This window comes from Pyrus communis, chromosome 9, assembly GCF_963583255.1.
Source record: "Pyrus communis chromosome 9, drPyrComm1.1, whole genome shotgun sequence".
NCBI lineage: Eukaryota > Viridiplantae > Streptophyta > Magnoliopsida > Rosales > Rosaceae > Pyrus > Pyrus communis.
The window spans coordinates 2,108,010-2,134,543 of NC_084811.1; the positions used below are offsets into that span (position 1 = coordinate 2,108,010).

Here is a 26,534-nt window from a genome sequence, read left to right on the forward strand (position 1 = left end):
CATGTATGTGAAGAATATTCATTATTTCATATTATAATACATTTTCAAGCAATTAACCATAAATATTTAAAATAATAAGGCAGCTAATTAAGCTAATGTAGTATATTACAAAGAAGAGGATTCTATCCGGATTCACTTTGTGAGGATCTATACATCCTAATCGTTTATCGTATATCATACAGTCAGTTTTCGTCGTGTACTTTTTGTGTTTAATTTTAAATAAAAAAAGTTAAATAATTTATGACCGCACAATTCACGATGAATGATTAAAATGTGAGGATCCCTAGATTCCTATAATTTGGATCCAAATGGGATCCAAATCCTATCTATACATGAAGGGATATTTTGTGTGATCTATATTTCACATTGTATTTAAACGATCTAAACGTGTACACACATTCAGAGGAAGATGCACATTAGGACCAAGTGATCTCAGAATGATTCGAAGTCTAGAAAATATACATGTGAACGTCTTCCAACGACCCTCTGTTTATTTGGTACGTACATGTCTTTTTGCGCCCACCAAGTATTTGAGGTAATGTCTGCCATGCATATCTCGACAAGTTGCACTAACATCACTTGACAAATTCTCTCGATATCACTCATCAAATTGTTTAGACATATGTCGATATGTGTTGACATCTACACAATATAGTTTAGCTGAAGACAAGAAACTCATTAGTGTTCCATGAAGTACCTTAGTAAATAAACTAATTTTTTTATGTGTTTCTCACTTTGTTTCTGTCTAAAAACTTGGACTTTTAACATTCGAACTCTCCAAAATCCAAATCTTGAATACGTCACTGCACGTACGTATGTGTGATTGAGATTTTAATAATGTTGCAATGAGATGGTCAGCACTCAGCAGCAAGCATATTTACCTAAGAAATTGTTGATATTATCTAAAGTTGATACCTGATCGTGATATGGTATTTGATTTCATGCATGCTTTCGTGATAATATTGACATCATTCTGGTGACGCCAGCTAAACCGCGGTAAGAAGTCTTGTCTAAATAATTTTCTGTAGACTAAGCTTTATGCATAATCAAATTGAAGTCAACTTCTATGAAAAAAAATAAAAAATACATATTGGAGTCGAGTCATTAAGTTTATCCACACGTCCTTGTTTCCCACACGCCATACAATTTAAATTTTCCAAAGTCTAACTTTGAAGAAGAAAGGAGGAGATTGACTACTCTTATCACTAGCGTTACGCATAACATCTAACTACCAGCTACTACTTATATAGATTTATGTAGGAATTTACAGATCTCGCACCAAGAAGAACTATTGGATGCGAGAATCGAACTTGGATTGCGGTTAACCACAAGCACACCTTTACCAACTGGACCAACCCTGTAAGCATTCAACAATTCAGTTTGATTTGGTTCGATTCCATGCAGTCCTCAAACTAGTAAACCAATTTATTTGATGAATGTTTTTATTTGATTATTTCTATTCATAAACAAATTGAGCAAATATTATGCGTCATATCATTCTCACTAATTTGGTTTAGAAAATTAGTAATTCATGAAACATTTTCTTAAAATTTAGGAAATTATTTTAATTTTATTTCTTCATTCTTCTTTATGTTTTTTTTTTTTTTTTCTTTTTTGGTGTGGAGGATTGTCGTTGAAGTTGGAGTTAGGTATAGGCCGTTCATCTGCTTTTGATTATCCTTTGTGCTTGCTCACCTAAAGCTTCATATTCAAGAATTGTGAGCAATGGTAGATCGATGAAATATATTGGGAGGGGTTCAACAAGAATAGCGAGCAAATTTTTTTTGGGCGGAATGGCAAGCAAATTAGCATTTTATCAAGCTTTGGTAGGCTTGAGGTCATTTGTCGATTTGTATTGGACACATATCAACATCGTTCGCACAAGCATGTCTACTTATGTTAGTAGTTTTTGAGCAAGCTTATTGACAGATATCAATATATACCGAGTGTGCCTATCGACATATGCCTATAGCAACACATATAAAGGTATAAGGCTAGCAACTATCATGCCTAAGAACCATAAAGGCAATTCAAAAGCAGTTGGAAGACAGCTTTCAAGAGCATCTCAAATTTTCAAAGGCAGTACCTTGCTCTTGCATGGAGGATTTCTGAGTTTGTAGAGGTCAAGTGACCCACCTTGTCCCAAAGTGAATTCGTCCCTACTTGTGAGGACCTCTTTAGTATGAACCCTCAGATTTATCTAATAGTGAACAAACTTATGAGTTTAGATTATTCCTATTTATCGAAATATAAGGAATAATCTAAACCCATAAGTTTGTTCACTATTAGATAAATTTGAAGGTTCATATGAAAGACGTCTTCACAGGGCCTCAAATTAGGTGAGCAATCCTAGTACTTAGGTGAGCAGTCTTGGTACTTCACACGTTTTGTTGCTTCCTTTTCTTATAATTAAAGTATTTTCTCAACATGAAAAAAAAAAAAAAAAAACGATCAACTCTACACCTATATATAAAGCTAATGGAAAAGGTGAATAGTAATTTTGGTGTCACCAATTTTCAACAAAAATAGTTGGACAAAAATGCCCCCAAGACAAAAAACCTCAAAGGCATCCCAAAATAATGCATCAAATAAGGTAGGGGCATTTTCATCATTTTAACAGTATTTTTTTTAATAATTAATTTTTTTGTGGTTTGTTTGTTTTTTTTTTTTTTTAATTAGTACCTCACAATACGCTAGCAACAATGTGATTCAATTTCTGTATTTTTAAAAATGTTCAAAACATCCTAAGAGATTTGTAATGCCGGTTATAAAAGATGTCTTTCGCACGCAGATAATAATGTGATTAAATTAGTTGTCAAATGATTGTTTTTTTTAACAAACGATTTTATTTACACTAAGGGGAAGGGGGTGGGCTTAGTCTCACAATGAGTTAGCAATAATGTGATTCAATCAATTGTTTATTAAATATTATTTTCTCTATTCTTAATGTAAATTATATAGAGATCAATTTTATTATGTGAATTCAATTGCTTTAATTGGTTTATGAGGGGTTTCTTCAGCATGATCTAAGATTATTAATTTATTTCAAATATTTGACTTTTCTTTTGTCAATTTAGGTATATAAATACTATTAAAATGTGTAAGTCGCACATAGCATTCCGTGATTTAAAAAATGCTTTTTGCACGCGCATAAGTGCGTGCATAAAGGCTAGTTAATAGTTAAGCCAAAAAAGTGAACTTCATTAATAAATACCAAAACGTAGGCAAGTGAAATTTCTTTTCTTAACTTTTGTATTATTCTTTATAAATAAGAAAAAAAAGAACTTTTGTTTTGACAAAAAATAAATTTTTTTGTATAAACTAACTAAACTACAGAAATGAGGATTTGAAATTGAGACAAAGGGAAGTACCATATTGCCAACACGACCAAGCTGCAAAGTACAAAAAAATATTAAGATTTAATTCACCTTCTTTTAAAAGCACAAAATATTACCATTTAGTCTTACGGGAGTGAGAGGTCTTCTATTCGATTTGCCAAATGTATATTTGAACCACATTATTATGGACGCCCATTGTGGAGCTTAACCCATTCATATCGTTTATTAAAAGAAAAATTCAAAAAATATTAATTTCTCCATTCTTAATATTAAAACTATTTTATGACAAAAAAGTATTTTTAAAAATGGGTTTGACTCCTCAAATGCGTTATTCCTCAAAATATTTTGAAGCCGATTTACAGAATAATAGAATAGTTCATATAATAATTCATTTTGTAAAGATATTTTTTGTTACACCCGCCATCGCTTATAAATGTAATTATGTAATTCTCCCCAAAACTTAATAGAATTATCAATTTAGTCCTTATTCCTTCACCCAATCAGGATCTGGAAAAGAGATTTGTTTCCATCCTCAAACTGCCACGTGGCAGCACCCTCAACTCACCTCTCTTTTCTCATTCTGTCCCCTACCCATGACCTCTTCTCTCTCTTATCTAAACTCTCTTTCTCTACACTCTCTCCCTTCTTTCTCTCGAAAACTCTCGTTTTTCTCTCATCTCTCTTACACCGTGACCACGTACACACCCATAGTTGCACCTGGTCAAGGAAATCATCACCATCATCGCCATCAAAACCTCGTCTTTCTCTCTTTTTCTCTCGTTGCAATGAGAACAAAGGAACCCGAGAACCTTCGGCGAGTTTCCTTTATTTTTCTGGTTTGGTAAGCCTCGATTTTCCCTTTATCCGTGTTAGATTGCTGCCTGGATGTGATTTACTAAGTTTTATCTCATTATTTCCAAGGTTTTAGAACAAGATCGGCTCGGGTGAAAGCATACCCATCTCCGACAAGCTCGTGGTTGTCAAGGAGATTTCCGACCACCACCGGCCGTTTCACGGCGAACGAAAGGTATAAAAACACTCCTCTCATCTAGTTCTTCATTTTGATACCTAGATCGAGGTCTAGAGTGCACGTTTGCAGTTGGTCGGAGCTGTAGAAGCTTCGGCATTCTCCTCCGATTCACACCAGGCCCTTCAGGCCGTTTCTCAACCCACGGGCCTTAAGCCTGTTTTGTTTCAGCCCAAAACCTTAACCCATTTCCTTTTAATTTTGAAGAGCCTTTGGGCTGAGGAACTTAGGGCTTTAGCCTGCTAAACCCCTAAACCCTTTAGCCTTTGTAGCAGGCATTCGGGCTGTAAAGAGATTGGGCCTTTGGGCCTATGTAGTTTAAACCCTAAACCAGCCCACCTAAAATCTAAACCCATTTCCCTAACCTAAACCCTAAGGCCCAAACCGGACCCAATACCCAAACCCTAAACCTGGTTGATCCATTACCCGTTGACTTTGACTTTGATTGGTCAACGTTGACTTTGACCTTCAGGTTGACTTTTTGGGTTTTCGTGGGGGACCCCTCCTAGGCTAATTTCGATGTTCTGGACCCGTTTTCCCAAATTCAATCGTTTAAGTAGAGTTTGACTGAAGGTACCATTTGTGTGAATAGGTGCAATTAATAGCAGTGATTCCATTATTCCTGTTTGGTACGGCTTTGCACCAACGGTGTACGGTGAGTGGACCCCTTCTAAAAATGCATGTTTTGATAGTAGAAATGCATACATGAAAAGCATGATTTGATGACTATATTTATTGAAACGTTTTATGAGATAGCATGCTTACTGAGGCTAGTTTGAATTATTACTATTTTTCCTATAACTCATGTTCTTATAGAATATCCGATGGATGACGATATGATATTTAGAACATGTTTAGAACACTTTTTTATAGTATAGATGATGGATGACTTTATACTATGGAGTTGTTTTTCAATATATGTATGTTCACTGGTTTTGTACTTAACTAGTGGTCCTTTCTGATACTGGACGTAAGATAGATCCTGTCTGTCCCGGGCCACGGTTTGGTGTTGGCATAGAGCTTGAAATGTGTTTCCTCTGGCTATTTAGCATAAGGATGGGGAGCCGGCATAGGGTTTGAAGTGTATTTTCCTTTGACTGTCTGCTTAAAAACAGGGAGCCGGCATGGGGCTTGAGGGTTATCGGACACTCATTAGTGATTATTATATATACGAGTTATGATTTGAGACATTGCACGGCATGCTAGGTTTCGGAAAACCTATGTTTATCATTATATTTGTGTTTTCATAAAACCTGGGGGTTAGTACGTTGATAACTGTTTTATTTTATATATATATATATATATATATATATATATATATCAACTTGGTCCACTCATGTTTGTTTTGCGCCCCCTTCAGGACCTATGAACGAGGAATACGATCTGAGCTACAAGGAATTTCCCTACCAGTGATATTGTGCTATATCTTCTCTGCTTCGGTACCTATTGTAATAACACTTCTCTATCTTAATTTCTGCTTATACTCTGTAATAGACTTATGCTTTGGATAGGTTATGTATTTTCCTAATTTTAATATTTAGTAGTTGAACTTTATTTTTGTGTAATTAGCCCCTATTGCATGTTTTAGCTTAATTCTCAGCATTTGCTTTAATTAAGTGGCTTTCGTCACCCTTCTGGTGTCGGCCAGCACGTGACCATCCTGATGTTTCTAGGACATCGGGGTTGGGGCGTGTCATTTTTACAAAAAAATTAATTAAAAAAATTGTTTAGTCAATCAATTTTAGTAAATAGATAAACGGTTCGTAATACTTTTATGAAATTCATTTAGATGTTTTTATACAATTCAATAACTGAACGATCTCATAATTTATTAGTTTTTTGCACATATGATCTTTACATAGTTATTTACAATATAAACGGTTCAAATTATAAGTACAAAGTCTCGTAAATCGACCATGTAGGAAATTCAAAACTTCTACTCACATTGAGAAGCTAAGTTAATTTTATTATATTTGTCCAAGATTTTTATTGATTTTCCATTAAAAAAAAAAAAGGACTTGTCTTTCATTATTTGGAAATACTCGTGCTAAATTTCATAAAGTGGTAGCTTAATCAAACTTCCTCTCTTTTGTGTAGAAATATCGATGTATTGAAAAAAAAAATTCCATAAAGTCAAGCTTCGAGGAAATTACAACGCATCCGCGTTCGAGAAAATTTCCAGATTAGGAGGAAAACGTATAAAGCACCAACTTTGCATTCCTCTTATAAATATGCAAGAAACGATATCACTGCCTATATATACATATATGCTCATCGCAAAGAATCAAATACCATAATCCATAGGGTTTAACGAAGCTTAATCACGCAAAATCTCTCAATTAGCAGACTGATTTTTCGAATTTCAGAGAGACGAAGAAAGAGGGGAGAGAGAGAGTACGGGTAAAGGATTGGGATTTTTTATTGAAGGGGATGGGAGGATGCTTTTCGGACGTGAGGGGAGGCAAGGACGCCGTGGGCGGGGACCTGCCGAGGCCCACCGAACCGAACGCCAACAACGACGGCGCTCACAACGATGCCATTGAATTCTTTTACAGGGCGCATGGTGCTTACCCGCTTTTTACGCAACTCGAGGTACAACTCCGGCACTGCTTCTGCAGTGTGATCGATTTGCCTTCAAATCCCTACTCCTACGAACCTTTGAATTTTCTAATTTCTTTGTTTTTCTGCAATTTCTATTTCATTCTTTTCTTGGGATTTCTTATTTAATTTACATATATATTGAGTTTTGCGAAATATACATATATGTATATATATATTAGTTATTAGTTATTTTGGCTATAAATATAACCTTACAAGATCTTATTTTATTTTATTCATACATTGAGTGCATATATTTTGAGTTTTGCAAATATTATTTTGTAGTTGTATTTTGAAAATATTATTTGTCTCAATTTTTGTTTTTTTCTCTTTTTATTGCAAATGTTTTTTATTTATTGAGTTTTTTAGCATTACGAAAATATTGCTCATTTATAACCAAAAGATCACAAATTCAAATCGTAGAAACTTGTTTCGTTGTTGTACAGTTTCTGCTGCTAGGTTACAGAGAAAATTGAAAAATTCAGCCGATTTTACTATTATATTTTTGTTGTCGTAGAGTTTCTGCTGTTAGGTTGCAAAGAAAATTGAAAAGTTCGGTCCATTTTACTATTATATTGTTGAAGTCTTGAAGATGAAGTTTCATTCATAGTTCATTGCAAGGTGGCGTGTTACCATGTATCCACAATACCCACCGAAATGCCAAGCGTCACAATACCCACTCATCCAAATGTTGGTGAGACTGTTGTGTTAGGCGGTTTGACCACATCCGTTTATTAACAAACGCATTATGCGTTATTAACTTTCAACGTATTATCCAAACACATTATGTGAATATACTTGTTAGTGAAATTATTCAAGTGGAAAGTAAACAGTTATACACTTGTTAGCGCAAATATCTTATTGAGTGATTGGACAAGGCATGATATCTGACTACCTGAAATAAGACTTCCCCCAATTTAAGGACCCAAGTCATATTTGGTTTACAATGTGTTCCAAATGTTTGACCAAAATACTATGTCAACTTTATGTATATCATGTTTATTTGCATGCATGTTTCACAAATGATTGGTGTGTTACGCGAGGCTGCATTTTGATTTGAGCCGCCTCCTTTGGGCTGAATTGAAAAATGGCCTACAGAGGGTCTCACAAACAGGACATTAGCAAGATTCTCATTTTTATTTTTTGTTATGCCAATGTTCACTTGGGGACCATAAGACAAAACCTTTTTTACAATGTGAAACTTTGTTCGGTCCAAATTCCAAATTCCAAATTCCAAAAGCCTTGATTCTTTATTGCCTCTGGATTTTGTCTTTCATCTTTTATCCTTCAAAATCGAGCACAATGGCGTACTAGGAGTCATACAACCGGCACCACTTAGTGAATTAGGCTTGGTTATTGTTTTTGTTGTTTTGTCTTATTGTTTTTAAATTTTTTGCTACAGTTATCATTTTCAGCTTCCAAGCTGCTGGATCTTGATGTCACTTCAATGGTATGTTATCCATGTCACCTTACTTCTGATAACATAGCAGTTAAAATACTGGTTAAGTTTTATCTAAGTTAGTAACAAAGTTATTGTAACAGTGTCATCTGACTGCTACAAGTTTACAATCAAGGCTAAAAAATTCTCTGGTTTTCTTTCAGAGTGATCCTATGGTGGTTGTATACCTCAAGAAGAATGATGGTAAGCTAGAGGAACTTGGACGAACTGAAGTCATACTGAACAATTTAAATCCGGTATGGATACAGAAAGTTTCAGTAGCTTATCAGTTCGAGACGGTGCAGAATTTGATGTAAATTTCTCATATTTTCTGTAGCACCTATGTTTCTGAAGATATCTTTGTAGTTTATCAGACGTTTGCTTATTTTCTTTTCTTGTGTTCTCCTCCAAGATTCCGTGTCTATGATGTTGATACACAATACCACAATGTACCTGTAAAGGTATGACTAGACTTATTTGAATTTTTAGCGTTTCCTTTGGAACGAAAAACCTAATACAATTCCTGTGTTAACCTTCTTATTTTGTTGCCTTGCAGACTCTGAATTTGAGGGATCAAGAGTTTCTTGGAGAAGGCAGTTGTGTCCTTTCAGAGGTAATTCTCTTGAAATCTGTTCAGCTCATATATTTTCATTGAGCTGGTGTGATATGTATATGGTCATTTAATTAATACTTCGGGTTATGTGTTTCTTTTCATGTTTAATTTTCAATGTTATAGTTACTGCACTGCTCACCGTTGATGCAGCCAAGGAAAGATATCGATATAGCTTGTAGTGGTTTCCTTTATTTAATCATATGCAAAACTGTTGCCCAAAATTGTATTGAAATCAGTACCTAAGATTTCATAGTTTTCTAGTAAATGAAGTCGAACCTAATTTATAGTTTGCTGTGTACTCTCTTTTACGACGGCAGATTGTGACTAAACAAAATCGAAGTTTGACATTGACTCTGAAAGGCAAAAACGGGCAGGGAGGTTTGAGAAACTTTGGAACACTCACCGTGCATGCCGAGGAAACTATTGCTTCTAGGAGTGCCGTAGAGATTAAATTCCGCTGTGCCCACTTGGACAACAAAGATCTCTTTTCTAAAAGCGTATGCATTTCAAAGAAGATTCGTGGGATATTTTTACTTGTATATACAATTTTCTTATATTGTATGATTCTTAGGTTTCTTTTCCCGATTCTTCACTTCAGGATCCCTTCTTAAGAATATCAAGAACTGTTGAGACTGGGGGTTCTATTCCAATTTGCAAGACTGAAGTGGTGGATAACAATTTAAACCCGACCTGGAAACCATTATGCCTGAGTATGCAACAGTTCGGAAGCAAGGTAAGCTTGTGAATTATTGCTTGGTTACCTGTTAAATTAGAGTATATAAATTTTGGTAATTGACAAATACGATAGAGAGATCATATAACTTTCTTTTGATGCAGGACACCCCATTGGTTATTGAGTGTTTTGATTTCAATAGCAATGGCAACCACATTCTTATTGGGTAATTATCGATTGGTTTGTGCCTGGAACACAAAAAAAATGAAGGTTTTGAAATTAACCTTTCTATTCGTTTTACTCAGGAAACTCCAAAAATCAGTAGCAGACCTTGAAACACTATTCAAAGAAAAAAGTGGGGTGAACTTTTTTATTCCATCTTCTCGTGCGGGTCATGAAAAGGTATTTATTCAATCTTGCAGTCCAATTCCTTAATATTTTATGTCAATTTGAATTTATTCACGTTTGCTTTGTAATATGCTAACGTAGGTTTTGAAGGGTCAGCTATTTGTGGATCAATTTTGTGAGAAGGAACAATTCAGCTTTGTTGACTATATATCTAGTGGATTTGAGCTTAACTTCATGGTTGCAGTTGATTTTACGGGTAAGCAATGTCTGATAGTCTAGTATCAGTCTTCATTCTGCAAAAGTTCATGGGTTTTATATATTTTCTTGTTTGGAATATTAAATTTTGTCCAGGTTCAAATGGAGATCCTAGAAAGCCCGAGTCTTTGCACTATATTGATCCGTATGGCCGGCTGAATTCTTACCAGCAGGTAAGCATGTGCTTCAATAGGGATAGTTCTATCTTATCCACCATATTCTTTTTGCAGACGTGTATTGAATTCGTACATAATTAACGTCATTTGTTCTCGAGCTTTTGTTGTTATGGGTACTTTTCTGTTCAATATTTAGCGAAAGCATATTGATTGATTAGATGTTGTCTGGTAAATCAACTATATCATTTGCAGGCTATAACAGAAGTAGGACAAGTCATTCAGTTCTACGATGCAGATAAGAGTTTTCCTGCTTGGGGCTTTGGAGGAAGGACGGCTAATGGAACTGTATCACACTGCTTCAACTTGAATGGAAATGCAAATGAATCTGAGGTAGAGTAGTTTAACTCTTTGCAATGCTCTTTTACCCTTTGTTTGCAATCTCATTCAATACATCTGAACTATATTTTGTTTAACCATCTCAGTAAATTCAATCGTGTCATTTAGGTTGTCGGAGTTGAAGGCATAATGGCTGCTTATGCCAGTGCTGTACGCAATGTTGCTCTGTCAGGACCGACGTTGTTTGGCCTAGTGGTTAACAGGGCTGCTGAAATTGCCGCCAGGTCCCTCTCGTCCAACAACAAGTACTACGTCTTGCTCATTATAACGGTAAGAGCACGACGAATTCAATTTAAAATTTTGACTCCTCAGTAATTTGTATTACCAATAATAATAATATAAATGCCATCTTATTTTCTAGGATGGAATCCTCACCGACCTTCAAGAAACAAAAGATGCTCTGGTGAGGGCATCTAATCTTCCTCTATCAATCCTCATCGTTGGAGTCGGTAATGCAGATTTCAAACAAATGGAGGTAATACTTATGTTTATTCTGGATTTTGTTTTCTGCATATCATGAAGTTTCGTCTGAACCTTTTATATTTGGCAGATCCTTGATGCTGACAACGGGCAACGATTAGAAAGCTCTACAGGTCGCATAGCTACGCGTGACATTGTCCAGTTTGTTCCAATGAGAGATGTGCAAAGTAAGTACCCATGACATCCATTTCTCTTTCTAAACACCCATAGCAACTCTAGGTGCACGTCAACATCATGTGATGCAAAGTTACTTAAACAGTGTTCAGACCTTCATTCATCCTGTATTAAATTTGTAATCGTAATTTTTTTTTTCCTTCGGGTCTTCTTTCATATTTTGGCTGACAAAATCTGTTGGGTTTGTAACTTGTAAGCAGGTGGGCAGATTTCTGTTGTTCAAGGTCTTTTGGAAGAGCTGCCCGGACAGTTTTTGAGTTACATGCGTTCCATGGACATCAAGCCGCTCATCTTCAATGCCGCTGCCCAAGTATCACCTGCCTGACCGTCGACGGATTTCTTCTTTCGTTTCGAGTCCCGCCATAACACCGGCCGGCCGAAGAATAGCCTTAGAAATTCCATTACAAATATTAGCTAGTGATTAGTTAGTTGAGGGTGCTTTATGAAATCTTCCGGCACAAAACATGTTTAGTTAGTTAAGGATGGTTTTGAAATCCAGTGGGACAAACATGAAGCAGTTCAATCTCAAGCCGAAAAATAAAGAGAAAGATCACATTAACTATGGCAAATCTTTGTACCCTTGTAAAGGGACATCACAAATACTTTGTAGTATCGAGCATTCATGCTAATGTAGTGTGAAATGTAGATACGAATGCTCGATACTACAACGCATTTGATATTACAAAGTTTTTCATTGATTGATAAACGTCAAATTATAGAATCTATCAGAAAATTATAAAATCTCTAAATTTTTATTCACTCAGCAGATTTTGACCCTGTGGTGATCTTTCTTGCATTCCAAGCATCTGCCTCAATGATTTTTGGCATGATTAAAAGTTTTCAAGACAACTAAGAATGCTTATGACTGCGGTTGACAAAAAAAATGAAAGTACTCTTGTATTATAGAAGCGTTTTTTGGAAAAGCACATATGAGATGCTTCTTTAGGAATTATTTCCAAGTGCTTTGTTCATAAGTTCTGAATTAGTCATAAAAAAATTCTGAATTTTAATATAGTGCTTGCGCAAAAGTACTTCTTAAAAAAAAAAAATCTGACTGAGTCCTCAGTAAAAAATTTGATTAATTCAACTGCTTCACGAAAAAGTTGTTTTCAGACAAAAGCATACGAGTTTTCTTTCAAAAACTTAACTAGAAGCGTTTTTTATTGTCATAAAACATTTTTGCCTATCCAAAAGCAAATTTCAAAGGGGTTTCTGCTTGCCAAATGCCTATGTCAGCATGTGATGATTTGAATTCTTACTCCTAACAGAAATTAACTGGACTGTGGGAGCAAAGCAGTTCTTCTATTAGAGGAAGCACTTTCGCTCCTAAGCGTTTTTGCTCGAAAGAAAAAAGAATGCGGAATGGAGGAGTTTGGAGGACGGCAAAGCCTGTTGCGAATATCTTTTAAAACGAGGAAGAGAAAGTGGAGGATGAACAGTTTAGCAATTCCGGCACCAACATTGATCTGTCGTTACAAAAGCGAAAGCGGGTCCAGCCGGCCGGAGCGGAGGACCTACTGAAGGCGGCGTCGCCTTTCGGGATAGAAGACTTGGATCAGCGGGAACAAGTGCACAACAACTTCAAGTGGGACTTCCCTAATCTCCGACAAGCTTTCGAACAAGGCCTAAAGCTCCGTATCGACACTGTTGACAATAACAACAATGTCTACCTCTTCCGGAGTACGGAGAATGAATATGAACATGTTGTTATACCAACTCTGGTGGCGGTCGTGCCGCCTTCTCCGCCTTCCCTCAGAGATAGCAATCCGAACATCCCGAAAACGACTTTAAGGAAATCGTCCCGTTGAAGAAGATGAAGATGGGTTGGATCCCATACGTTAAGTCCCTCATCCAAACACGACATTCCTCGAATATTCGTGCTGGGTTGCAGTTGCACTCAGAGAAGGGCTGCTTTGAACCGCATTGAGGAAGGCCGGTTTGAGCAGTTTCCGGACTGCGTGCTGTACGTGTTTAACACGCTCGAATCCAATCCTGTAGACCAAACAAGGCTCGAGAGTGACGAGCAGCCGAAGCTGGAAGTGGAGGAAGCCAAAGCGAGCAGAGCGGTTTTCGAAAATATGAGGATTTACAAGTAATCAATTTTATTTTTTTTTGTTAATTAGTTATAATTAGTAATTATGGTATCATGGTGTGAAAGGATAATGCTTCGGAGATCAAAATTTTAAACTAAATTTGTAAATCAAATAATGTATTACTAATAAGAAATAAGCACGTTAATTAACGCTTAAGTAATAATCTAATCATCAATAACCACATCATTTGGTTTAAAAACTTTGAAATCCCTAGAATTACCCTTAGTGAAAATATTTTTAAATTCCAAAAGGATTCTTTTAGGATTCACTTGCATTTTTACTAAAAATTGGTTTCAAAAATATTTTCACAAAAAATGCTTTCAGTCATTTTAAAACTACTTTCGAATGATGCTCACGTACTTATTAAATACATTTTAAAATAAAAAATTTATTTAGTTTTAAAGTATAATTCAATTATCTAGTAGCTATTGAACGGATGAAATTAATTTAGAAGGTGACTATGATTATTCTATCTATCCATGTCTATAAAAGATATTGTTAAGATTTTTATGAATGAATTGTGGTACATCTTAAAAACTTAATGATTAGTTGCTACCGTTGGATTTTTGTAATTTTTTATTCAATAATGTTATTCTTACCACAATTTTATACTACATTTCTTTACCATCTTAGATGACAAATGAGTTGGACAACCACATCATCTAAATTAATTAGCATTTAATCAAAATGTTAATCAATAATTAATGAAAAAGATAAATGATGATTGTGGTATACAAGGAGTCTCATTCTTCCACATAAGATTATTTAAGTATTTTAATTAATAAAAAGATTGAAATTAAATGATGTAACTTGTCCAACTCATCTGCCATCTAAGATGGTAAATAAATGTGGTATAAAATTATGGTAAAAATAACATTGAATTTTTTCTAAATTTGTATGAATTAAAAAAATTATTATTACGAAAATGTTAAGAAGGGCTGGATTAGAATGAAAATTTGAAATTTACTTCTTATATTTGGCCACGTGTTGAGTACATTGGAAGTAACCATTGTGGCAGGCCCCACACTCTCCTAGCTAGGTGCACGTGACGCCAATGCCATGTATTTAGATATGGTCTCATAAGCACTGGTGCCATGATTGGTGAGCCTTGACGATCCAAAAATGTTTAGATGTGTGTTTTGGTTTGAATTTGAGACCTAATCATGTCAGTTTAACATAGGTGAGTAATTCTAATTATAGTATTTCGTACGCATGGTACAACTGTCAAGTAAAGAAAAGTTTACGCGTAAAATTTATGCTTACCTGTAAAATTTATATCATTGACAATAAACGTTCCTTCTCTACGAGGTTGTCGTTTGATGACTTGATCACGCGTAACGACGTGCATGGGAGTCGTGCATGCAAATGCAGTCACAACTTCGTTCCGATGTTCGTTGGAATATCAACAACTTGAAACTTACCCTCAATGTTTCCAGTCTTTCCAGTATATTCCTGCAAATACCATAATTCTCTCTCTCTCTCTCCCTCTCTTCCCCCCCCCCCCCCCCCCCCAAAAAAAAACAAATTTCCAGTCTTTCCAGGACATTCCTGCAACTACCATAATCCTCTCTCTCCCTGATCAAAATTTCCAGTCTTTGCGGGACATTCCTGCCAATATCATAATTCTCTCTCTCTCTCTCTCTCCCTCCCAAACAAATTTCCAGTCTTTCCAGGACATTCCTGCAAATACCATAATCCTCTCTCTTCCTGATCAAAATTTCCAGTCTTTGCGGGACATTCCTGCCATTGTCATAATCCTCTCTCTATGTATATATATGGAGTCTTATCCAAAGGAATTCCTCAAATTTTATCCATATAGAGAACCTTATTCAAAAGTCCTCATTTATTATGTCTTAGAACATAGTGTTTGTTAATTTTTTTTAAACACAATTAAATGCCCCGAACGCTACTTGATATTACAGTTTGGTAGTATTCCTCTTTACTAGTAAGCAAGATGTCTTATCTTCGATTCTCGTAAAACGTGAATTTGAACTAAAGTATTACTAGTTCATTGTGAGGCTTAAAAATAAAAAAAATAGATTACTCAAATATTTTTTATTTGACTAATATTTTGCAATGATGATCTACAAAGTGCAAATTAAAAATAAGTAGTTCGGACTGTTAAAATTTGATAATGGATAGGCCCAATAAATAGTCCTCATTTTTTACCAAATGAGTAGAAATCTTTTTATTTTTATTTTTAAACAAACGATATTATCTATACTAAAAGGGAAATAGTGAGCTTAACCTTATAGAGTAGAGAGCTAGCAATAATATGGCTCGAGTTTTTGGTGAGAATCTGACCTAATACCTTTTACTTACAAATAAAGTGAAGGAGAATATCACTAGACTGTAGTACTAAGAAATCCCTTTAAATAAAAGGTTTGTACATTTATATATAATGTTAAGAAGACTCCCTTAAAAGTTGAATACCCCACTCCACCGCCTCATGTTGATGGTTTAATTCATTTGATATGTTATAAAATATTATGTTAAAAATATAAGATGACGAAAATTCATCAAAAATTATATTTCAAAAGAATATTCTTAGTATCTCTTCGTAAAATTTACTTGGTGGGTTGTTGGAACTTGGATCGGTATCGGAAATTTCAACCAAAAAGTGGAATTGGTCTTCCGCCTAGTCTGTCAATCGTCAACCCACAACCTTTTCCAGATGCATCATGCATGTGAAGCATATTCATTCTTTCATATTATACATGCATTTTCCAAGCGATTAACCATAAATATTTAAAATGATAATGCAGCTAATTAAGCAAATGTAGTTTATTACAACAGAAGAGGATCCTGTTCAGATCTATTTTGTGGTGATCTTAAAAATTCTTACATCCTAATTGTTCATTGTACATTGTGCGGCTAGTTTTCGTCAGGTACTATTTGTGTTCAATTTTAAATAAAAAAAAAGTTAAATAATTTATGACCGCACGATGCATGATGAATGACTAAGATGTAAGGATCCCTAAGATCCCTACAATTTGGATCTGGATGGGATCCAAATCCTATCTATACATGAAGGGATATTTTGTATGATCTATATTTCACATTGTATTTAAACGATCTAAACGTGTACATGCATGCAGAGGTGGATGCACATTTGGACCAAGTGATCTTAGGACCATTCGAAGTCTAGGAAATATACAAGTGGACCAAGTGATATCAGGACCATTCAAAGTCTAGGAAATATACATTCAAAGCAAGCATATTTACCCAAGAAATTGTTGATAAATTTATCTAAAGTTGATACCTAATTGTGCAGGCCATTTATGCAAAGGGATTCTCATTTTTTTTTTTAAATGGGGATTATGTGTGGAGCCTATTCAACATCGAATTTTAATAATCCGGACCATCTATTTTTTAAGTCTCGATTCATAGATCATCCTTGCAAAAATTTAATTCATTATGAAACTATTTGTCTATTTAATTATCAAGATAAAATTTCATTGTTTCTTATATAAAAAGCATTCGTTAATTTCTTTGAACTTAATTAGATGTCTTAAAAATTTTCGATTTGACTAAAATTTTACAAGGATGATCAATGAGATGCAACTTGAAAAATAAACGATTCGGAACGTTAAAGATTAATGTGGTGTAGACCCCACAACTAATCTCTATTTTTATAAAAATATGGGACCTGGCTTCTCTGTCCTCCCAGTTCCCATACACTTTCATCCCCTCCTATTTGTGCGATCACGGTTAAATCACGTCAACATTTTATATCACTATTACTTTTTGTCTTATTATCTCTATAAAAAAATAATATAAAATGTTGACGTGACTTAACCGTTATCGCACAAAATAGGAGGGGATAAGAGTGTATGAGAACTGGGAGGGCAGAAAAGCCGGGTCTAAAAATATGAGGATCCCTTCCTTAAATATTTCTCAGATATTTCATGCATGCTTTCCTGATAATATTGACGTCATCTGGTGACGCCAACTAAACCGCGGTAAGAAATCTTATCTAAATAATTTGCTATAGTCTAAACTTTATCCATAAACATATTGAAGTCAACTTCTATGAAAAAAAAGAAAGACCATTGGAGTCGAGTCATTCAGTTTATCCACAAGTTTTTGCTTCCCAATATTTTATATTTTATCATCGACACACGCTATATAATTTGAAAATTTTCAAGTCAACTTTGAAGAAAAAAAGGGAGATTGGCTACTCTTACCACCAGCATTAGATAATATTTACAATTTTAAGCCGAAAAAACTTGCGCATAACATCTAACTACTAGTTGCTACCCATATAGATTTAGATAGGAATTTACAGATCTCGCACCAATGAGAACTATTGAATACGAAAATTGAACTTGGATTGGAGTTAACCACATGCACGTGCTTACCAACTGGACCAACCCTCGTAAGCAATTGCAACAATTCGGTTTGATTTGGTTCGATTCCATTCAGTCCTCAAACTAGTAAACCAATCTATTTGATGAATGTTTTTAATTGGTTATTTCTCTTCATAAACAAATTGAGCAAATATTGTGCGTCATATCATTCTCACTAATTTGGTTTAGAAAATTAGTAATTCATGAAACATTTTCTTAAAATTTAAGAAATTATTTTAATTTTATTTCTTCATTATTGTGGTCTTTTTTTTTTTTTTTTTTTTTTGGTGTGGAGGATTGTTGTTGAAGTTGGAGTTCGGTATAGACCGTTCAATTGCTTTTGATTATCCTTTGCGCTTGCTCACCTAAAGCTTCATTTTCAAGACTTGTGAGCAATGGTAGATCGATGAAATATATTGGGAGGGGTTCAATAAGAATAGTGAGCAAAAAAATTTTTGGCCGAATGTCAAGCAAATTAGTATTTTATCGAGCCTTGGTAGATCTAAGATCATTTGTTAATTCGTATTGCACACATGTCAACATCTTTCGCGCAAGCATGTCTATTGATGTTAGTAGTTTTTGAGCAAACTTGCCGACTGATGCCAATATATGCCGAGTGCGCCTATTGACAAATTCCTATAGCAACACATACAAAAACATAAGGCTAGCAACTATCATGCCTAGGAACCATAAAGGCAATTCAAAAAGCAGTTGGAGGACATCTTTCAAGAACATCTAAGATTTTCAAACGCATCACGGAGGATTTCTAAGATTGTGGAGGTCAAGTGACCCAACTTGCCCCAAAGTGAATTTGCCCCTACTTGTGAGAACCTCTTTCGTATGAATCTTCATATTTATCTAATAGTGAATAAACTTATGGGTTTATATTGTTTCTATTTACCGAAACACTTAGAATAATCTGAATCCATAAATTTATTCACCATTAGATAAATTTGAAGGTTCATACAAAAGACGTCTTCACAGGGCATCAAATTAGGTGAGCAGTCACACGTTTTGTTGCTTCCTTTTCTTATAATTAAAATTTTTTCCCAACATGAAATTTTTTTTCCCAAAATGATAAAAAGAAACGATCAACTCAGCATTAATAGTTAAGCAAAAAAAAAGTGAACTTCATTAATAAATAGCAAAACGTAGGCGAGTGAAATTCTTTTTCTTAACTTTTGTATTATTCTTTATAAAAAAAAAAAAAAAGAACTTTTGTTTTGACAAAAAATAAAATATTTTATTAAATTAACTAAATTACAAAAATGAGGATTTGGACTTGAGACAAAGGGAAGTACCATATTGCCAACTCGACCAAGCTGCAAAGTATAAAAAATACTATGATTTAATTCACCTTCTTTTAAAAGTACAAAATATTGCCAGTTAGTATTATGGTCTAGGGGTTTTTTTTTTCCACTTGTGAATTAGAGGTCTTCTGTTCGATTCGTCAAATGTGTATTTAAACCACATTATTATGGTCGCCCATTGTAAGACTTAGCTCATTCATATTGTTTATTAAAAAAAATTCAAAAAAAATTAATTTATTCATTCTTAATATTAAAACTATTTTATGACTTAAATAAGTATTTTTAGAAATGGTTGGCAGATTTATAGGATAATAGAACAGTTCATATAATAATTCATTTTGTAAAGATATTTTTACAAAAAAAATTAGTTAAAAAATAGTTTAGTCAATCAATTTTAACAAATAGATAGATGATTCGTAATGCTTGTACAAAATTAATTTAGATGTTTTTATACAATTCAATAACTGAACGATCTCATAATTTATAATTTTTCGCATATATAATCTTTATATAGTTATTTACAATATAAACAGTTCTGATTATAAATACTTGTAAATCCACCATGTAGGAAATTCAAAACTTCTACTCAAATTGAGAAGCTAAGTAAATTTTATTATATTTGTCTAAGATTTTTATTTATTTTCCATTGAAAAAGGACTTTTCTTTCATTATTTGGAATTACTTGTGGTAAATTCCATAGACTGAAGCTGCGATGAAATTATCCTTCAGTGTCCAACGAAAGTGAAAATACCAGTGTCCTTAGGGTTTAACGATCTTATTAAAATCAATCCAACGGTGAAGAAGGTATTTTAATTTAAAAAAAAAAAAAAATATCTCTGGTCCTGTATATACGTACATGCGCATCGCAAAGAATCAAATACCATAATCCTTAGGGTTTAACGAAGCTTAATCACGCAAAATCTCCTAATTAGCAGACTGATTTTGCGATTAACAGTCGCAATTTGCTTCTAGGGTTTTCGAATTTCAGAGAGACGAAGAAAGAGGGGAGAGAGAGAGTACGGATAAAGGATTGGGATATTTTATTGAAAGAGATGGGAGGATGCTTTTCGGACGTCAGGGGCGGCAAGGACGCCGTGGGCGGGGACCTGCCGAGGCCCACCGAACCGAACGCCAAGAACGACGGCGCTCACAATGATGCCATTGAATTATTTTACAGGGCGCATGGTGCTTACCCGCTTTTTACGCAACTCGAGGTACAACTCCGGCACTGCTTCTGCCGAGCGATCCATTTCCCTTCAAATCTTTGCACCTACGAACCTTTGAATTTTCTAATTCTTTGTTTTTCTGGAATTTCTCAAAGCAAGGGTCCCCAACTCTTGCAAAATGAGAGTCTTGTTGGCTTGAGATCGTCCTTTATTGAATTGTTTTGTTGTTGTAGAGTTTTTGCCGCTAGGTTGCAGAGAAAATTGATAATTCAGGCGATTTTACTATTATTTTTGTTGTTGTAGAGTTTCTACTGTTTGGTTGCAGAGAAAATTGAAAAGTTGAGCCCATTTTACTATTATATTGTTGAAGTCTTGAAGATGAAGTTTCATTCATAGTTCATTGCAAGGTGGCGTGTTACCCATGTATCCACAATACCCACTAAAATGCCAAGCGTCACAATACCCACTCATCCAAATGTTGGTGAGACTCTGGTTAAGCGGTCTGACCCCGTCCGTCTATTAATAAACACATCACGTGTTATTGACTTTCAACATATCATCCAAACGCATTATATGATTATTTGAGTGGAAAGTAAATGGTTATATGCTTGTTAGCGCAAACATCTTATTGAGTGATTGGACAAGGCATGAAATCTGGACGCTTGAAATAAGACTTCCCCCAATATTAAGGACCCAAGTCATATTTGGTTTACAATGTGTTCCAAATGTTTCACCAAAATACTATTGTCAACTTTATGTGTATCATGTTTATTTGCATGCATGTTTCGCAAGTGATTGGTGTACTGTTACGTGAGGCTGCATGTTGATTTGAGCCGCCTCCTTTTGGCTGAATTGCAAAATGGCTTACAGAGGGTCTCACACAAACAGGACATTAGCAAGATTCACATTTTTTTTGTTATGCCAATGTTGACTTAGGGACCGTAAGACAACCTTTTTTACAATGTGATACTTTGCTCGGTCCAAATTCCAAATTCCAAAAGCCTTGATTCTTTATTTCTTCTGGATTTTGTCTTTCACCTTTTGTATTTCAAAACTGAGCGCAATGACGTACTAGGAGTCATACAACTGATGCCAGTTTTAGTGAATTAGGCTTGGTTGTTGTTTTTGTTCTTTTGTGTTAATGTTTTTCAATTTTGTGCTACAGTTATCCTTTTCAGCATCCAAGCTACTCAATCTTGACGTCACTTCAAAGGTATGTTATCCATGTCACCTTACTTGTGATAACATTTATCTAAGTTAGTAACAAAGTCATTGTAACAGTGTCATCTGGCCGCTATGAGTTTACAATCGAGGCTAAAAAATTCTCTGGTTTTCTTTCAGAGTGATCCTATGGTGATTGTATACCTCAAGAAGAATGATGGTAAGCTAGAGGAACTCGGGAGAACTGAAGTCATACTGAACAATTTAAATCCGGTATGGATACAGAAAGTTTCAGTAGCTTATCAGTTCGAGATGGTGCAGAATTTGATGTAAGTTTCTCATATTTTCTGTAGCATTGTTTCTGAAGATATCTTTGTAGTTTATCAGACGTTTACTTATTTTCTTTTCTTGTGTTCTCCTCCAAGATTCCGTGTCTACGATGTTGATACACAATACCACAATGTACCTGTAAAGGTAGGACGAGACTTCTTTGAATTTTCAGCATTTCTTTTAGAATGAAAAACCTAATACAATTCATGTGTTAACCTTCTTATTTTGTTGCCTTGCAGACTCTGAATTTGAAGGATCAAGAGTTTCTTGGAGAAGGCAGTTGTGTCCTTTCAGAGGTAATTCTCCTGAAATCTGTTCAGCTCATTGAGCTGGTGTGATATGTATTTTAATTAATACTTCGAGTTATGTGTTTCTTTTCATGTTTAATTTCCAATGTTAATAGTTACTGCACTGCTCACCATTGATGCAGCTGAGGAAAGATATCGATATAGCTTATATTGGTTTCCTTTATTTAATCATATGCAAAATGTTGCCCAAAATGTATTGAAATCAGTACCTCAAATTTCATAGTTTTCAAGTAAATGAAGTGGAATCTAATTTATAGTTTGCTGTGTGCTCGTTCTCTTTTCTGATGGCAGATTGTGACTAAACAAAATCGAAGTTTAACGTTGACTCTGAAAGGAAAAAATGGGCATGGAGGTTTGAGAAACTTTGGAACACTCACTGTGCATGCCGAGGAAACTATTGCTTCTAGGAGTGCTGTAGAGATTAAATTCCGCTGTGCCCACTTGGACAACAAAGATCTCTTTTCTAAAAGCGTATGCATTTCAAAGAAGCTTCGTGGGATCATTTTACTTGTATATACAAGTTTCTTTCTTATATTGTATGATTCTTCACTTCAGGATCCTTTCTTAAGAATATCAAGGACTGTTGAGACTGGGGGCTCTATTCCAATTTGCAAGACTGAAGTGGTGGATAACAATTTAAACCCGACCTGGAAACCATTATGCCTGAGTATGCAACAGTTCGGAAGCAAGGTAAGCTTGTGAATTATTGCTTGGTTACCTGTTAAATTAGAGTATTTAAATTTTGGTAATTGACAAATAAGATAGAGAGATCATTTAACTTTCTTCAATTTGATGCAGGACAACCCACTGGTTATTGAGTGTTTTGATTTCAACAGCGATGGCAACCACATTCTTATTGGGTAATTATTGATTGGTTCCAGCTCTTTATTTTGTTACTTATTGCATGATATCATTGTTTTGTGCCTGGAACACAAAAAAATGAAGGCTTTGAAATTAACCTCTCTATTCGTTTTACTCAGGAAACTCCAAAAATCAGTAGCAGACCTTGAAAAACTATTCAAAGAAAAAAGTGGGGTGAACTTTTTTATTCCATCTTCTCGTGCGGGTCATGAAAAGGTATTTATTCAATCTTGCAGTCCAATTCCTTAGTATTTCATGTCAATTTGAATTTACTCACGTTTGCTTTGTAATATGCTAACGTAGGTTTTGAAGGGTCAGCTATTTGTGGATCAATTTTGTGAGAAGGAACAATTCAGCTTTGTTGACTATATATCTAGTGGATTTGAGCTTAACTTCATGGTTGCAGTTGATTTTACGGGTAAGCAATGTCTGATAGTCTAGTATCAGTCTTCATTCTGCAAAAGTTCATGGGTTTGATATATTTTCTTGTTTCAAATATTAAATTTTGTCCAGGTTCAAATGGAGATCCTAGAAAACCCGAGTCTTTGCACTATATTGATCCGTATGGCCGGCTGAATTCTTACCAGCAGGTAAGCATGTGCTTCAATAGGGATAGTTCTATCTTATCCACCATATTCTTTTTGCAGACGTGTATTGAATTCGTACATAATTAACGTCATTTGTTGTCGAGCGTTTGTTGTTATGGGTACTTTTCTGTTCAATATTTAGCGAAAGCATATTGATTGATTAGATGTTGTCTGGTAAATCAACGATGTCATTTGCAGGCTATAACAGAAGTAGGACAAGTCATTCAGTTCTACGATGCAGATAAGAGTTTTCCTGCTTTGGGCTTTGGAGGAAGGACGGCTAATGGAACTGTATCACACTGCTTCAACTTGAATGGAAATGCAAGTGAATCTGAGGTAAAGGAGCAGTTTAACTCTTTGCAATGCTCTTTTACCCTTTGTTTGCAATCTCATTCAATAACTGAACTATATTTTGTTTAACCATCTCAGTAAATTCAATTGTGTCATTTATTTAACAGGTTGTCGGAGTTGAAGGCATAATGGCTGCTTATGCCAATGCTCTACGCAATGTTGCTCTCTCAGGACCGACGTTGTTTGGCCAAGTGGTTAACAGGGCTGCAGAAATTGCCGCCAGGTCCCTCTCGTCCAACAACAACAAATACTACGTCTTGCTCATTATAACAGTAAGAGCACGGCGAATTCAAATTGAATTTTTAACTCCTCGGTTCTTTGTTTTACCAAAAATGATAATATAAATGCCATCTTGTTTTCTAGGATGGAATCCTCACTGACCTTCAAGAAACAAAAGATGCTTTGGTGAGGGCATCTAATCTTCCTCTATCAATCCTCATCGTTGGAGTTGGTAATGCGGATTTCAAACAAATGGAGGTAATACTTGTGTTTATTCAGGATTTTCACATACTGGTTTTTGATTTCTGCATATCATGAAGTTTTGTCTGAATCTTTTGTATTTGGCAGATCCTTGACGCTGACAACGGGCAACGATTAGAAAGTTCTACAGGTCGCATAGCTACGCGTGACATTGTCCAGTTCGTTCCGATGAGAGATGTGCAGAGTAAGTATCCATGACCTCCATTTCTTTTTCTAAACATCCATTGTACCTTAGGTGCACGTCAACATCGTGTGATGCGAACTTACTAGAACTGTGTTCAGACTTTCATTCAACCTGTATTAAATTGGCAATCGTAAATTTTTTTTTTTCTCGGGTCTTCTTTCGTATTATAGCGTAACTTGTTTGCAGGTGGGCAGATTTCTGTTGTTCAAGGTCTTCTGGAAGAGCTGCCCGGACAGTTTTTGAGTTACATGCGTTCCATGGACATCAAGCCGCTCACCTTCAATGCCGCTGCTCAAGCATCACGCGCCTTAGAAATTCTATGACAAATCTTCCGGGACAAAACATGTTTAGTTAGTTAAGGATGGTTTTGGAATCCAATGGGGAAAATAGAGAGAGGCCACATTAACGATGGCAAATCTTTGCACCCTTGTAAAGGGACATCACAAATACTTTGTAGTATCGAGCGTTCATGCTAATGCAGTGTGAAATGTAGATACGAATGCTGGATACTACAACAATTGATATTACAAAGCATTTCATCGATTGATAAACATCAAATTCTAGAATCTATCATAAAATTATAAAATCTCTAAATTTTGTTCTTTCTTGCAGTCCAAGCATCTGCCTCGATGATTTTTGGCATGAGTAAAAATTTTCATCACAACTAACAATGCTTAAGACTGCGGTTGACAACAAAATGAAAGTACTCATATATTGTAGAAGTGTTTTTTGAAAAAGGGCGTATGAGATGCTTCTTCAAAAATTATTTCCAAGTGCTTTGTTTGTAAGTTCCGAATGAGTCCTAAAAAAGTTTTGAATTTTAATACTGCTAGCGCAAAAGTACTTTAAAAAAATTCTGACCGAGTCCTCAGTAAAAATTTGATTAATTCAACTGCTTCATAAAAAAGTTGCTTTCAGATCAAAAACACATAAGTTTTCTTTTAAAAACTTAACTAGAAGCGTTTTTTATTGTCATAAAACATTTTTGCCTATCCAAAAGCAAATTTCAAACGGGATCCTGCTTGCCAAATGCCTATTTTAGCATGCGATAATTTGATTTCTTTTTCCTAACAGAAATTAACTGAACTGGGGGAACAAAACAGTTGTTTCTATTAGAGGAAGCACTTTCACTTGTAAGCGTTTTTGCTCGAAGGAAAAAAGAATGCGGAATGGAGGAGTTAAGAGCACTTCCACCGGGGGTGGAATAGGCCGGCACACAGCCAAAAAAAATGACCCGGCACCTAGGGAAGTCTCTCCAGCCCACGGGATTGCCTGGTACCCAGCCCAAGCTGGTCTCCAGGCCAGCCCAAAATTGATAGACCTTGGGACTGACCCATATGACGCCATGCTGACGTCAGGGATGGAATCGGCGGCTTGGATCTACAGATGTGATGCAGCCGTAAAGTGTGAGTCTACCGCGGAGAGAGAGAGAGAGCGTTTGAACGCGGAGAAGAATTCAAATCGCTGAGAGAGATCTAGCAACACCGAAACCCTTGGACCTGCAAAAGCGAACAAAGGGAGAGAGATTTGAGGAGAGCTCAAGCTCTTGACTTCAATGGTAGGACCTCGCACCATGCACCGATGCCGCATGCAAGGCCATGGTTGGGTTCCTTGAGCTCCAGGGATTAGAAAAAAAATATTTTGTGTTTGATTTGTTGAAGGTTTTGAAGAGGAAGGAGAAGAGAGCTCACGGGAATGAGCTGGAAAAGAGAGAGAGGGAGAGAATAGATAGAGAAAGAGGGAGGGAGAGAGAGAGAACGGGTCAAATGATTAGGTAAGGAAATAAGTTTTTAAAACGTATTAAAATCATTATTTTAAAGGTTTAATTGGAGATTCATTTTATGTAATCATATTTTAATAAAATGGACTAATTATTTTTTGTTAGGAGTGGAGATGTA

The 26,534-nt window shown here is 35.4% G+C and overlaps 2 protein-coding genes across 4 annotated transcripts; both read left to right on the forward strand.

Annotated features, from left to right (window-relative positions):
• The first annotated feature begins 6,648 nt into the window (after positions 1 to 6,648).
• LOC137745570 (protein BONZAI 3-like) lies at positions 6,649 to 12,169 on the forward strand. Of its 2 annotated transcripts, XM_068485543.1 has the most exons (16): positions 6,649 to 6,957; positions 8,366 to 8,413; positions 8,566 to 8,714; positions 8,814 to 8,862; positions 8,958 to 9,014; positions 9,332 to 9,511; positions 9,613 to 9,747; positions 9,852 to 9,913; positions 9,993 to 10,089; positions 10,177 to 10,291; positions 10,387 to 10,463; positions 10,659 to 10,796; positions 10,911 to 11,072; positions 11,164 to 11,277; positions 11,353 to 11,449; positions 11,657 to 12,169. In XM_068485543.1, the coding sequence occupies exons 1-16, from the start codon at positions 6,796 to 6,798 to the stop codon at positions 11,779 to 11,781; spliced, it is 1,767 nt and encodes a 588-aa protein (XP_068341644.1). In that variant the 5' UTR covers positions 6,649 to 6,795; the 3' UTR covers positions 11,782 to 12,169. The 2 variants fall into 2 exon arrangements, with proteins under 2 accessions (XP_068341644.1, XP_068341643.1); XM_068485542.1 differs by lacking the exon at positions 6,649 to 6,957 and having other exon boundaries at positions 8,295 to 8,413; positions 11,654 to 12,169.
• Positions 12,170 to 20,073: 7,904 nt separating this feature from the next.
• LOC137745738 (protein BONZAI 3-like) lies at positions 20,074 to 25,133 on the forward strand. 2 transcript variants are annotated; one of them, XM_068485740.1, is made up of 16 exons: positions 20,074 to 20,422; positions 21,540 to 21,587; positions 21,716 to 21,864; positions 21,961 to 22,009; positions 22,105 to 22,161; positions 22,465 to 22,644; positions 22,729 to 22,863; positions 22,972 to 23,033; positions 23,154 to 23,250; positions 23,338 to 23,452; positions 23,548 to 23,624; positions 23,820 to 23,957; positions 24,080 to 24,244; positions 24,336 to 24,449; positions 24,540 to 24,636; positions 24,823 to 25,133. In XM_068485740.1, exons 1-16 carry the CDS (start codon positions 20,261 to 20,263, stop codon positions 24,957 to 24,959), a joined length of 1,782 nt encoding a protein of 593 aa, XP_068341841.1. In that variant the 5' UTR covers positions 20,074 to 20,260; the 3' UTR covers positions 24,960 to 25,133. The 2 variants fall into 2 exon arrangements, with proteins under 2 accessions (XP_068341841.1, XP_068341840.1); XM_068485739.1 differs by having other exon boundaries at positions 22,465 to 22,863.
• Positions 25,134 to 26,534: the final 1,401 nt, after the last annotated feature.

Excerpts from the sequence above, each read along its gene's own strand:
- LOC137745738 (XM_068485739.1), top strand. The coding sequence starts at position 20,261 with ATGGGAGGATGCTTTTCGGACGTCAGGGGCGGCAAGGACGCCGTGGGC. Across the intron at positions 22,162-22,464 it reads GCAGTTGTGTCCTTTCAGAG|ATTGTGACTAAACAAAATCG; the intron begins GTAATTCTCCTG and ends TTCTGATGGCAG. Across the intron at positions 23,251-23,337 it reads CTCGTGCGGGTCATGAAAAG|GTTTTGAAGGGTCAGCTATT; the intron begins GTATTTATTCAA and ends ATGCTAACGTAG.
- LOC137745570 (XM_068485543.1), top strand. The coding sequence starts at position 6,796 with ATGGGAGGATGCTTTTCGGACGTGAGGGGAGGCAAGGACGCCGTGGGC. Across the intron at positions 9,015-9,331 it reads GCAGTTGTGTCCTTTCAGAG|ATTGTGACTAAACAAAATCG; the intron begins GTAATTCTCTTG and ends TTACGACGGCAG. Across the intron at positions 10,797-10,910 it reads GAAATGCAAATGAATCTGAG|GTTGTCGGAGTTGAAGGCAT; the intron begins GTAGAGTAGTTT and ends CGTGTCATTTAG.